Source organism: Hydra vulgaris, chromosome 09 (assembly GCF_038396675.1).
Source record: "Hydra vulgaris chromosome 09, alternate assembly HydraT2T_AEP".
Classification (NCBI taxonomy): Eukaryota; Metazoa; Cnidaria; class Hydrozoa; order Anthoathecata; family Hydridae; genus Hydra; species Hydra vulgaris.
In genome coordinates this window covers 37,008,296-37,022,500 of record NC_088928.1, presented here as the reverse complement: position 1 = coordinate 37,022,500, position 14,205 = coordinate 37,008,296, and the positions used below count along the sequence as shown (strand labels likewise).

The window sequence follows — 14,205 nt, the reverse complement described above, 5'->3', positions numbered from 1 at the left end:
CAACTTCTTTTCTTATCAGCTTTAATGATTGCAACCAGAGTATCGAGCTCAGGTGCAATCCAAAAGATCCTTTTCATCTTAGTTAAAAATTTCCTCCTTTTTTCAATTTCTGATAAAGTTTGTCTTGATTTGTTTTTTTTTAACAGTTTCCAGGTTTGGATCAGCTACTCTATCTTTTTACTAAAAAATGTTATTTGTAGATTCTGAACATTTTACAACACATCTATTTCTGTTAATTAATTTATTTAACAGCAGACATTTGTTATATTAATTGCTTTCCTCTAATAAATAATAATATACAAATAAAAGAAAAATATATACAGTCTGGCACCTACCTAATTGTTTGTAATTGCAAAATCTGAAATCCACCCTTCAATTAAGGTGCAATTAACTTTGAAAGAGTGCAGCATAAAGAGTTTTTATTATGGCATCTTAGTTAGTAGAACACTAATTTTTTGATTTTGCAATTGTTTTTTTAAGGTTTTTTAACATGTTGGTTTCTTTGTTAATGCCATTACCATATTTGGCTTCAATGTAAATTTTTAAATATTGACATCTTCAATAGATTTTATTTGTATATTTAATTTTTAAAAAACTTCTTTTTATGGATTAACTTCTATTTGTTAAAAGTATATTAATTTTTACAAAATTCAAATTATATAATAATAACTGAGGGAGTTAAATTAAGAGTTATTATTATTAGAGGGAGTTAATTATTTTAACTGGTTTGGCCATCTTTAAAATTTATCAATTTTAAAGATGGCCAAACCAGTTAAAAGTAACTTTAACAATGAAGAAAGGAGAGCTCTTTATGAAATTAGGAAAGATATGAATATTCAGATATATCCCTTTGACAAAGGATCTGGATTAGTTCAAATCGATCGAAATAGTGCTCTAGAAAAAATTAAAAAACACTTAGGAGATACAAAAAAGTTAAATTTTGACCCAACTATTCAAATTCTTCACAAAGTTCAAATCACTCTCAGAAAGTTAAATAAACTAGGGCGTCTTACCAAAAAAGAATATAAAAATATCTACCCGAGTGACGCTGTGCCACCACGTTTATATGGAGTAATTAAAGCCCATAAGCCTGAAAAAGGTTACCCAATGAGGTTAATTGTAAGCACCAGTGGTACACCTACATATAACATCTCTAAATATTTAATCAATATGGTACAATCCACTCTAAACTTAAATGAAACGGGTTTAAAAAATTCTCAACAATTTGTGGATACAGCAAACTTATGGGAAATTGATAAGAATGAGGTTCAGGTCTCCTTTGATATTGTAAATTTGTACCCTTCAGTCCAAATTAAAGAAGCAATCATTATACTAGTTGAAAGATTAAGAAACAACCAGAGCTTTATATCTAAGTTAACTTTTGAAGAGATTAGTTACTTTTAGAACTTTGTCTTTCTCATTGCTATTTTTTATATAAAAATGATATTCACAAGCTCGAAAACTCTGGACCAACTGGGTTAGTTCTTATGGTGGTAGTTGCTGAGTGTTTTTTACAACATCATGAAAGTAATGCTCTTTCATTGGCGCTTAATAACAACATCCATGTGAAATCATTTAAAAGATATGTCGATGATATTCATTCAAAGTTGCAAGTAGAAGAAGATGCGCAAAAGTTTTTAGATCTACTTAACAAACAACACAAAAATATTCAATACACAATGGAATCTGCCGACTAAACCAATACATTAAACTATCTTGATGTTTCAGTTACCAACAATAAAACCGGTACATATAGTTTTAAAATACATCGCAAAAATGCAATCACAAACTTTCAAATTAAACCGAACTCATGCCATGACCCTAAAATTATCAATGGTGTCTTTATTGGTTTTGTCCTTAGAGCACTACGTTTATGCACAATAAATAACATTGGTGATGAATTGTCGTTTCTTATCGATGTATTTGTAGAAAACGGCTATGAGAGGAAAAGTCTGGGAAAACTAGTTAAGTCTGCGAAAGAAAGTGCTAACAACAAAAAAGATCTCACGAAAAATCAACATTTCCTAATGTCTCCAAAAAGAATTGTGTCTTTACCCTGGATCCCTAGAATCAGTCCTAAGTTACAAAGAGTTTTTAAAAAAGCAGGATGCGCACCAGTGTTTAAGTCTCCAAAAAATCTCCAAAGTCTACTTAGTTCTAAAAATAAACCACACTACCAGTTAATTCCTATCCCGGTGTTTACAAATTAGAGTGCTCTTGTGGCTAATGTTATGTTAGTGAAACTAGACTGAAGATATCGTCTCGGATATGCCAGCATCAAACAAGTGCACAACAAGGTAAAGGGAAAAATTCAGCTGTAGCTGAACATTCCAAAATTTGCCAAGGAAATTTCCACTGGAATGGTCACAATACCTTAAAAATAGAAATAAATAGTTTTAAGAGGAAAGTTAGGGAAGCGTTGGAAATACAACACAATGAAAGTACCTTTCGCGACAATGGTCTTAATGGGGATGGTGGCAATTATGTGACGACATCATTTTGGAAACCTATGTTCAAATTCTTACGTCACAAAAAACTCTCTTAAAAAACTCTCAAAAAGAAGCTCTTACAAAGAACATTGTTTCATAAATTTAGACGGTTTTGTATATTATTTTTTATAACGGTTTTTAATATACTTGATATTATATATTCCCTCGAAACATTGTAAAAATAAATATATTTTTAACAAATAGAAGTTAATCCATAAAAAGAAGCTTTTTAAAAATCATTTATACAAATAAAATCTATTGAAGATGTCAACATTTTTTTTTTTTTTTTTTTTTTTTTTTTTAGATTATTCACCTCCCCAAGGCCCGAGGGGGGCCACTACAGTCGAGGAGGCTACTCATTTTTTTTTTGTGTTTTTTTTTTGTGTTTTTTTTTTTGTGTGTGTGTTTTTTTTTTTTTTTTTTGTGTGTTTTTATTTTATTTTATTTTTTTTTTTTTTTTTTTTTTAGTTGTTATTCGTGGTACAACCCTCTCTCAACTCTTTAACTCCGAAACACGAACCTTTCCGAGCAAGGCCGCTGCGCGGAGAAACTAAGTTGAGCGCGGTACTTCCAGGGACGTGGTGGGAGTCGAACTCCGAACCTCTCGCTTATGAAGCGAGCGCTCTTACCACTACACCACTACCGCATTTAAAATATGTAGAATATACTCTTTTTTAGACAGAAAGTCTTAGTATCTAAATATCATAAGTAGCTATAAAATAAAACAAATAAAGATATCAGATAAAAATAAAACAAATAAAGATAATCAGTCTATGACATTTTAAAATTCATCTTTGTTTTACTTTTATGGAAATTCATAAATTTATAAAAATCAAAAATAATTTAATATGTTTTTCAAATAATATTCATTGGTATAAAAATTGATTTCCTGGATTAATTGTTTTTATAATATATTACCCTTAATCTTAATGCAAGTTCATTTTAATGACCAGAGAAAATTTTTTGGCTAAGACTAGTTGTTTTAGCCCCAAGACTGAGATCAGAACATGTTTGATGGTTTTCTATAATAAAATTCTAACAGTAATGTTTTCTTTTTTTAACATAAGTTTCTCATTTATATTTTTCTTTGGCACTAATGATTGTATGCATACATGTTTTTATGTATCTCCGATCTTTATGAATTTTAAATTAAAGATTAGTTTCACTAATTACAAACATATTATATATATATATATATATATATATATATATGTATGTATGTATGTATGTATGTATGTATAGTAGAAAATAAAACTATGTGATATTCGCAATTTAAGTTTATTGCTATTACAATCATCAGGTAAAATACAAAAATAGTTTTTTCGTTAAAAAATTATACACAATTGGGACTAGCATGTAAAACTATACAGGGGTTTTAGGGGTTATGCAAAACATTTGAATATTTTACAGGTTCCTTGTATCAATCAAATAATTCTTTAAATTTAATTGATCACATTTGACTGACTCAAACAAAAAAAAAAATTTTTTTTTTTTTGTTTTTGTGCATTGGTGGTGGTGGATTGGTAATAATTAACTTGATAGAAGTTTCTTTTATTATTATTAAAATTATTAAAAATTTGATTTTTGTTATTATTATTATTATTGTTAAAGTCGATCATCAAGATTAATATTTATTAAATTTTTTTGAGAAAAAAAATTAATTCTTATTAAATGAAACTTTGTAATACTAATGGTTTGTGAAATTTTATTTAAAAATTTCTCAATTTAGGTGCAAAATCTTCATTTTTACATGATTCAAGTGATTTACAAAATTGCAATCAAAAAAATGTTACTTTAAAACAAAGTGCTAACTATAGGCCTTTTGATGTTCCATCAAAGCCAGCTTTTGATATTTTCCCTGATACTTCTGGTAAATCAAAAGTTCCATCGAAGCCAGCATTTGAGATTCTTCCAGATGTCCCAGTTCAATCTAAGACTACATCAAAGCCAGTATTTGAAATTTCCTCTGATGCTCCTGTTAACTCAAAAGGTCCATTAAAACCAGCATTTGAGATTTTTTCTGATGCTCCTGTTCAATCAAAAGTTCCATTGAAGCCAGCATTTGAGATTTTTCCAGATGCTCCGGTTCAGTCTAAGTCTACATCAAAGCCAGTATTTGAAATTTTTTCTGATGCTCCTGTTAGCTCAAAAGCTCTATCAAAACCAGCATTTGAGATTTTTTCAGATGCTCCTGTTCAATCAAAAGGTCCATCCAAGCCAGCATTTGAGATTCTTCCGGATGCCCCGGTTCAATCTAAGACTACATCAAAGCCAGTATTTGAAATTTTCTCTGATGCTTCTGTTAACTCAAAAGCTCCACCAAAACCAGCATTTGAGATCTTTTCTGATGCTTCTGTTCAATCAAAGGTTCCTTCAAGTTCAGCATTTGAGATTTTTTCTGATCCTTCTGTTCAATCAAAGGTTCCATTGAAGTCAGCATTTGAGATTTTTTCTGATGTTCCTGCTAACTCAAAAGCTCTATCAAAACCAGCATTTGAGATTTTTTCAGATGATCCTGTTCAATCAAAGGTTCCTTCAAAATCAGCATTTGAGAATGTTTCGGACCCTTCTGTTCAATCAAAGATTCCATCGAAGTCAGCATTTGAGATTTTTTCTGATGCTTCTGTTCAATCAAAGGTTCCTTCAATTTCAGCATTTGAGATTTTTTCTGATGCTTCCATTCAATCAAAGGTTCCATCGAAGTCAGCATTTGAGATTCTTCCTGATGTCCCAGTTCAATCAAAGACTATATCAAAGCCAGTATTTGAAATTTTCTCCGATATTCCTGTTCAATCAAAGTTTATAACAAATTCATCAGATATCAACTTAAGTAAAAGTTTTGGAATCTCAGCACAATCGAAAGATATCCCATTACCTAATAAAAATACTTCTTTGCCACATCTCACCTTTTTTGATTCCAAAGAGAAAAAAAGTTTAGGTTTTGATAACTGCAAGCCATTTGAAGTTAAAGTTGTTAGTGAACATAATAAAAATTGTTTAGATGCACCAGGTAAATATTAAAAATATTTTTATTTTTAATAATTTGTTATATAAAAAAAATATGTGTATATAAATTTTTTTTTATCTTTATGTGCTTATTAGACCCTTAAGGAATATAAATTTTAACATTAATTATTTAAAATTAATCTGCATTAAATTTAATCAACATGAGTTGATCTATTTTATTTAAACAATTTTTTTTTCTAGCTCATCATAACAATACACAAGATAATTTTAAAAAACCCTTATCTGTAGATGAAAATTTTTGTTACCAAATGGAAAACCAAGAAAAAGTAGATAAAACTACTCTTAACACTTTCCAATTGCTTTCAAACACTTCTAATACAAGGTATGTTTTTAAAGAATCAGGAATAAGATTTCATATGTAATAAATCTTTTTTTTTTTAATTGTTTCTAAATCAATAATTTATATATTTTTATATATAGAAAATAAATTAACAAATTAAATAAACACAAATTAAATAAACAGTAAACAACTTGTAAAACAGTTTATTATTGATTGGGCATCAAAAAATACCTAATAACTAAAAAGGTTTCATTAATATTGCACAGTATCTCCAACATGTACTTATATGTATTGCATTTGTGAGGTGTCAAAGAAACAGTGTAGCACCCTTTACTCTATAAGAATGCTACATAATTTGCAAAAGAAATGTGGTAAAAATTGTTAAAATCTAAAGCTTTGAACAATTTATAGCAATATCAATATCAGTATTAAAAAGTTTATTTTTGACTAATACAACATAGTAGCACAAATTAGTAATAATATGTTATATCAGTTAAAACTAATTATTAATTATTTAATATAAACTAATTAATAATTAATTAGTAATAATATGTTAATATCAGTTAAAACTAATTTTGCAGTGTTACCAATAAACAATATTATTCTTACCTTAATTTAATTCAATAAAATAATATTTCCCAGTCAAATCAATGGGGGGAGAAGAAAAAAAAATTAACAATTTTAAATTAAAATATATCTATGTACTTTTTTAATTAAAATAAAAAATATACAATACATAATCCTAAATAAACCCTAAATAAAGCTAAAACTAAAGAAATGACAAATATAAGAATATAATAAAGCATAAGTATATAGATAATTAAAGGTCTGTAAACAAAATAAAATAAAAATTGATACTTTATATTTTTATTTATATAAATAGTTTTATTTATGTAAAACTTATTATTTTTATTTTTATAAAAAGATATATAATCTTTATTTAAATATTTTATAAGCATAAAATTACTTTAACTTTTTATATAAATTGTGTATAATTTTACCAATGATAGATGTTGTAGATACTGAAAACGAACAAAATTTATATATATATATATATATATATATATATATATATATATATATATATATATATATATACAGTGAGCAAAAAAATCATCCATTTAAACATCAAATCAAAAGAAAAAATTAAATAAAAATAAATAAATAATCTAAAATAAATAAAAAAACAAAATATATAACAAAAAATAGATATTATATTAATTATGCAACATTTTATTGAAACAAATAAAGATCAATGCAAAAAAATTATACGTCCAGAACAGAAAAATTTATTTTGAAAATTTATTATTATTTAGTATTTTGTCGACCCTCCTTTTGCTTTAATGGCAGCTATGCAATGTCTATGCCTAGAATTTACTATTTTTTCCACGGCCAACTCCCTCACACGCCCCCTGTATTAAACTTTTCAATTCATTTTTGTTTGATGGGTTCCTTTTGGATTTTTCTTTCTAAAATAGCCCATAAATGTTCAATTGGGTTTAAATCCAGAGATTGAGCAACTCATTCTAACTTATTTATGCCACTTTCGGCCAAAAAAGCTGTAATAGAGTGCGCTGTATGCTTAGGATAGTTGTCTTGTTGGAACAAGACATCGCCTCCCAAGCCCAATTTATTGCATGATGGCCCAATATTATCGCTGAGAATGGTCTTATATACATACTGGTCCATTCTTTCATCACCCGAACATGTTAAATTTACTTTCATTCAACCATAGCATACTATTCCAAAAAACTTGTGGGCAATCCATGTACTTTTTAGCCCATTTTAGACACAACTTTCTATTTTTGTCGCAGATGAAGAGCTTAGCTCGTGGTGTTTGCCCATGTAAATTTGACTCCTTTTTTTTTTCAGGTCATTTGAGACTTTCACTGCTGATTTTGTTCTTCTTTTTTTTGACGCATTTCACCATTTCTCGGTCAGTTCTTTCGTCTATTTTTCTCTTTCTTCCTCTCCCTTCTATATTACTTATTCTTCTGGTGCTTTTGAACTTATTAATAATATATTACACCAAGTAATAATGTATTACACCTTGGCATTTTCAGTATTCCTGCAATTCCTTGCTGACTTTTCCCATCTCGATGAAGCGTTAGAACTTTCGAACGGAGATCATCCGAATATTCACTGGTTTTTCTGTTTGGCGTAGAAATATTAAGTATTTTCATTTTTCTAAATTTTTAATAAAAATAATAATACAATAATAATAATAATAATATTCAATGTTTAAAACATTTTAATAAAATAAACTTACCTTAATTCAATTTTAAATTAAGTGGACAGATAATTTTTTTGCTTATTTTTTATTTAATTTTTATTTCATCTGATTTTTATTTTGAAAATTATATTTTGCGAAAATGTTATATGTTATTTTAAAGCTTATTTTTTGCTCTATCTATTGATATTTATTTCAATTTTTTATTTTTTTTATAGAAAAGAAATATTTGATAAATGAAATTCATTTCCTGAATGGACAGATAATTTTTTTGCTCGCTATATATATATATATATATATATATATATATATATATATATATATATATATATATATATATATATATATATATATATATCAGGCTTTGTAATGAAGCAGGAGCGATCACTCTGCACACATGAAACATGCCTGTAAATGGTCTTCTGGGTGCAACAAATAGCGCTTGCTAATTTTTTTACGAGAGTAAAAATCATGCTTGTCTGATATTTATAGAAAATATTTTTGCTGAAGTCAAAATATTTTTAATTAAACAGTAGAGTTTACATATTGTTAAATAATACTTAAATAATACCAACGAAGTTATGTTTGTATAAAATATAGGTCATACATAAGTTAAAATTAAAAATCTCAGTGCAAGAGAGCCAATGATTTATTTTCTCTATTTGAAAGTTAAATTCAGCATGTTTTTTTTTTAATTTCTGTTAAACTTTATATTATCCCTTAATAGTAACTTGGTTAGATCGAACCATTTGCTAACTCGCACAGTTTTTTTGGATCCATTTGACAAAAATCTTTGCTTAACCAGGAATTTTACTTTGAATTGCATAAAAGTCTATGTAATAAAATATCATAACTTGCAACACTTCAATAGAAATTCCAAACTTTGAATGCTTAAAAATTAATTATCTAGCGTAATATTTTATTTATAATACTTTATTTAAAAGAACTTCGTTAATAGCTTCGATTTCGTACAGGTATGATCACATTCTGTTTATTATATGAATATTATATTTAAAATTCAAAAACATCAAATAAAATTCAAAATGTTCCCATTTAAAATACTTTTGTGTCAAATATAAACAAACTAATTATTTTTACAGATATCTTCAAATTGGTCAAACTTATAATAAAGTTGAAACTTATTATAAAGACTCTTAAAGAATACTGCTTAAAGAATACTTTTATATCAAGATTAAAAAAATAATAAAAAAATTCGCTGAGATTATCTGAGACTCCTAATTATTTAGCATCTATACGACATTTTGACGAATATTTGGTACAATATTCCATTAGTTTTACTAACTTCGTTGTAAATATTTTATAAGGAAGAAAATATTTTATAAAAAAGATAAATTTTCAGCGATTTCATTAATGCATAATAACCTTTATTTTGTAACTAGTTAACTTATGTATTAACTTATCTTATTATAATAACTCATAATAAAGTTGAAGTTGGACGAAACTAAAAATTAGAACTATAGCAGAAAAATTCAAAATATAAATCTCTTCCAGAATCTGAGTTAATGAGATTCTACTGCTTAATGTTATTTGTTATTTGTATTTAAGTTTATATGTATTGTTTATTGAAACTTTGGGAAGCATGCTCACAAACAAAGAAAGAAAAAATGTAACATCACTAGTTTCATGTCTTCATAACCTGGTTTTTACTGATGTAACAAACGCATTTCTACAAATGTATGTCAGTATATAAGTTATATATTATATTTGTGTGTGTATATAGTGTATATATATATATATATATATATATATATATATATATATATATATATATATATATATATATATATATATATATAATATTATATTATATTAGTATAAGTATTATATAAGTTTATATATTTTAATTATATATACTCAAGTATATAAAAAATAATTCACTCAATTATAATTAATTTGCGCATTCATTTTAAATTAGAAAGCAGTTTTCTGTTTTGTACAATCAATGAACTTAGAAGCTGGGAACAAAAGTTGTGTTACATGGTGTTATTTAAACAAATATCACTTATGAATGTCCAGAGTTGAATGTTAACCAGTTATTATCACTTATATAGAGTTAATACACAAAATGATAAAACTGTTGCAATCCACTTTTAAAAAACCATATTGAAACAATAGATACCTTTAACACAGGTGTATTCATAGTTTTATTGCATTCCCTAACACTAAGTAGGGAGCAAATGAGAAAATTAGGGTTTTTTTCTTCTTCAAAAGACATTTATTTTCCAACAACCAATGAGTTACTTAAAGGAAGAAAAAATCTTTGTTCTACAATTAGTCATTTTTTGGATGCATAAGGTTTTTCTGTTTAATACCAAGAACTTGTAAGATTGACAATTGATTCTGTTTTGAATATAATAAAAGATTCTTTTATTCCAGTCAATAGTACTGAGGATCAAATGTATTTTAAAGATGGCTGTGACAGAGTAGGGCAATAAGCATCAATGAAGTCAAAAAAAAAAGATTGATAGCAATCAAATTTATTTTAATATGGTCTTACTCCCTTGAAACTAATATGCCAAGGTAGTAAAAACATAACACTGTGGCAAAATTTTTCACCAAATGCTTTGAGATTGTTATTTCCTGTGTTTTTAATAAGGGAAACAGAAACTAATCAAGACTTACTTGTTCTTATTGTCCTAACTACTGATAGTGCACAAAAAGAATTAAATCCCAAAGGAATATGTTGTCAGTTTAGTTAAAATGTTAAAATTTATAATCATAATACAATAATGGATTTAAAATTTAAACAACTCATCATCAGACTAGGAGGTGCAGATTGTATACTTTGCAAAACAAAACTATTAAATGGACAGATATTGAGAGTGTTATAGAATGATTCCTGATCTATTGATCATCAGAAGTAACATGGATGTTGTACAAAAAACTAGTTAATGAGGATGGTATCATTCCTACTAATACTGGAGATTCCATATAAGATTGACTAAAAAACCGCAAACCAAATCTGATCAAAAGATATAAATGAAACAACCTGGTTTTAAAACTACTGTATCGGTATCACAAATTATAGACTTTCAGTTGAATAAACGGGATTAAACTTGGTGAACAGTGTTTAAATAAGCATACAATCAGATCTCATTAGTGTATGGTTTTAAAACCAAAGAGATATTTTGATATGTTTCAAAACCTTATATATGATTAGTTATAAAGTTTATTAAATTAAATTAAATGTTAAATTAAATAATTTTTACTGTTTTTACTTTTTGTCTTTAAATATATGTAGCAATCCAAACCATTAGGACGCTTTACTTATAATTTTATTTATACTAATGTTATTTTAAATCCAAACTTGATCAAATACTTGCTTTTAAGTACTAAACTTCTTATCAATAAACATTAGGATTCATACACCTAAGTTAATTAATGTTTTGAATTTTCTTTTCTTAAGGTCTTATAAATTACTCTTTTAGCTGTCATCTAAAAATTTGAAATTTATCAAAAAACACAAATATGTCAAAATGCCCAAATATGGTAATTAAGACCCAGTCCACAAATTTAGTTTAATATTAAAAATTTAAGTAAAAAATTAAATTAATTCATATAACCAACAAAAAAATATCTTTCGAAAAAATCCTCAATGAGTTTTTTAGAATTTCTTAATAGTTTTGATTTCCAAAACTTTGCCTTTCGGGTCCACTGTGTTATATATAAGGTAGTATATTATATATAGATTTATCCTATATTTCTTATACTCCCTTTACTTTCCAGAATGCAAAGAACAGAATGCAGAAATTATATCCATAATAAGGTACTGGAGTTTAGGCTCAAATTTGGGCACCTAAACCAGTATACCGGTGTCAAAATCTGCCTGGAAAAAAAAATTTGAAACAATATATCTAACGCTTTATTAATTTCAGTTTCAGAAAAAGTTAAATCCTAACAATTAGCTATTAACAAAAATCTCCGTAACTACTCTGTTAACAGAGTGCAAAACTAGGGGGTGCAAATTATACAATCTGCACCACCTAGTCTGCTTACTATCCGTAAGATTTAGGCACAGTTGATTTTACAATCAACATGTAGATACATCAACTGAGGGTTTTGGTTTGGTCAGATACTCTTTTATTTATATCATTTACAAGTTCAAAATAACAAATAGTTTAAATTTCTTTAACAAAAATAGCAATTCAAATTTGTTGCTTGTTTTAAGTTAAATTAAGGCATTTAGTTGCTTTGAAAAAGTTCAGAAAAGGCTTTACAGAAACTACTTTTTTTGCAGAAAATTGACATGAGATAATTGCAAACAGTAAATTGTGAATTATTTTATTAAAAATTTGTACTGAAGAGTTAACAATATTTCTATCTATTATCCTTCTCCATATAAGTGGTTGCCTCAATGAAAATTTATATTTAATTTCTTAGTCTTACTTTAATATTAGATTTTTGTTTGTAATTTTTTTTTATTTAGTGTTTCCTATTATTTTATTTAGTGTAACATTTATCTTATTTAGGTATATTTACCTTATTGGTGTTTTCTTTTTGTGCATGTGCTGTTTGTAATTATTCAATTACAATTGTAATTATTTTTTTTACATTTTTCAACATCTCTCCTTAGAACAAATATTTATTTATAATTGTGAGAAATTAACACAAAAATGTAGTAATACTATAAATCAAATGAATAAGTTTTATAAGTTTTGCCAGTGTTTATATAATTTTAGGAAATCTTTAACAATCTCGTTAATAAAAGCAAGTCTAGTATTTGATCTCATATATGAACATTATGACTTATCTACCTATTCTTTAATATGTCTCCTTACTATTATTAGTGAAGTCTTACATCTTAACAAGCTTTTAATATCTCATATTGAGTCCAATAACTTATTATCTGACCAATATAGATTTAGATGGTTTGTAATAATAAAAAGGTTTTATTGTGTTAGATGGATGTAGTAAAGTAAGGGTAATTTTTAAAATCTAGCAAGCTGGTTTTTGTTTTAAGATTTCATGTGCTGTGGCTAGAAAAGTTTTTTCTTTTTTAATTGCAGTATTACAGTTACTCTTTATGGACAAAACTCTTCTTTATTTTTAGTAACTTCTATATATATATATATATATATATATATATATATATATATATATATATATATATATATATATATATATATATATATATATATATATATATATATATATATATATATTCACACACAAATTTTAAACAGTTAAAATTTAACTGTTTAAAAAGTTATTGTCAGCCAGTCAAACTGATTATATTTAGTATTTTTCTTTTGCTTATTTTTATTTCATTTGTATACTTTTTAGAATTCTATTATGGTATTTCTATGTGCCATTCTTTGTTAGATAGAAAAAATTGTTTAAATAAAAAAAATTGAAATAACATAGAAAAATTAATTTTTGACTCCATTTTTAGTGAGTTTAACAGTTTCAAAGAAGATACAACACAAATAAAACAAATACCACAAAGATATTCGTCGACACCTTTTAATGGAACTCAAAATAAATTTATATCTTTTGACTGCAGTAAATTTCAGTTTGATGGACATACTGAAAATATTGCATTTGACTACACAAAAAATGAAAATAAAGCAGAACTTTCAATAATAAATGAGCGTAGTAAAGAAGACACTGGTGGATCAGATGATTCAGGATCAAAAACGTCATTGTTTAATAATGAGACTGGTTATCAATATATAGAAGCTTTTAAAAAAGATTTTTTAGAAGCAAGTTTAAAGGCTGCAATGGGATACTTTACTCAATCGGTTAGTTTTTTGAATATAAATGGAAAGCTACCAAAGCTACAGGGAACAGAAATGGAATTGAATTTAGGTAAATTTTAAACATATTGATAATTCTCTCGAAATTGTACTTATTTCATGAAACATGTTGCACACATATTATAGTGTAAGTATAATTGTACATTTTAATGAATTTGCTCTTTATTTAAAAAAAAAAGGCTTTAAATATAAATTAGGTTTATATTTACTTAAGCTTCATTTATTGTTTATATATTTTTAATAAACCAGTATTTTTATCCTTAAGTTTGAGAAACTTGTTTTTGTTTTTAAAACCACTTGTAAAACTTCAGGTCAGGTCAAGATTAGATTGTTATCACCCTGCTATTGGTAAGACAGACATGAGACAGGTTGCTAAGAGTAGTCAACTCTGACTACTAGCAC

General features: G+C 26.5%; 1 protein-coding gene across 1 annotated transcript in view; it reads left to right on the top strand.

Annotated features, from left to right (window-relative positions):
* Positions 1 to 14,205, top strand: part of LOC100198524 (uncharacterized) — a 72,577-nt gene that overhangs the window by 51,723 nt on the left and 6,649 nt on the right. Inside the window, exons 12-14 of the mRNA XM_065805575.1 lie at positions 4,219 to 5,499; positions 5,697 to 5,838; positions 13,440 to 13,855. Of these exons, the coding sequence (XP_065661647.1) occupies positions 4,219 to 5,499; positions 5,697 to 5,838; positions 13,440 to 13,855 (1,839 nt within the window). The remainder of the gene's footprint in view (positions 1 to 4,218; positions 5,500 to 5,696; positions 5,839 to 13,439; positions 13,856 to 14,205) is intronic.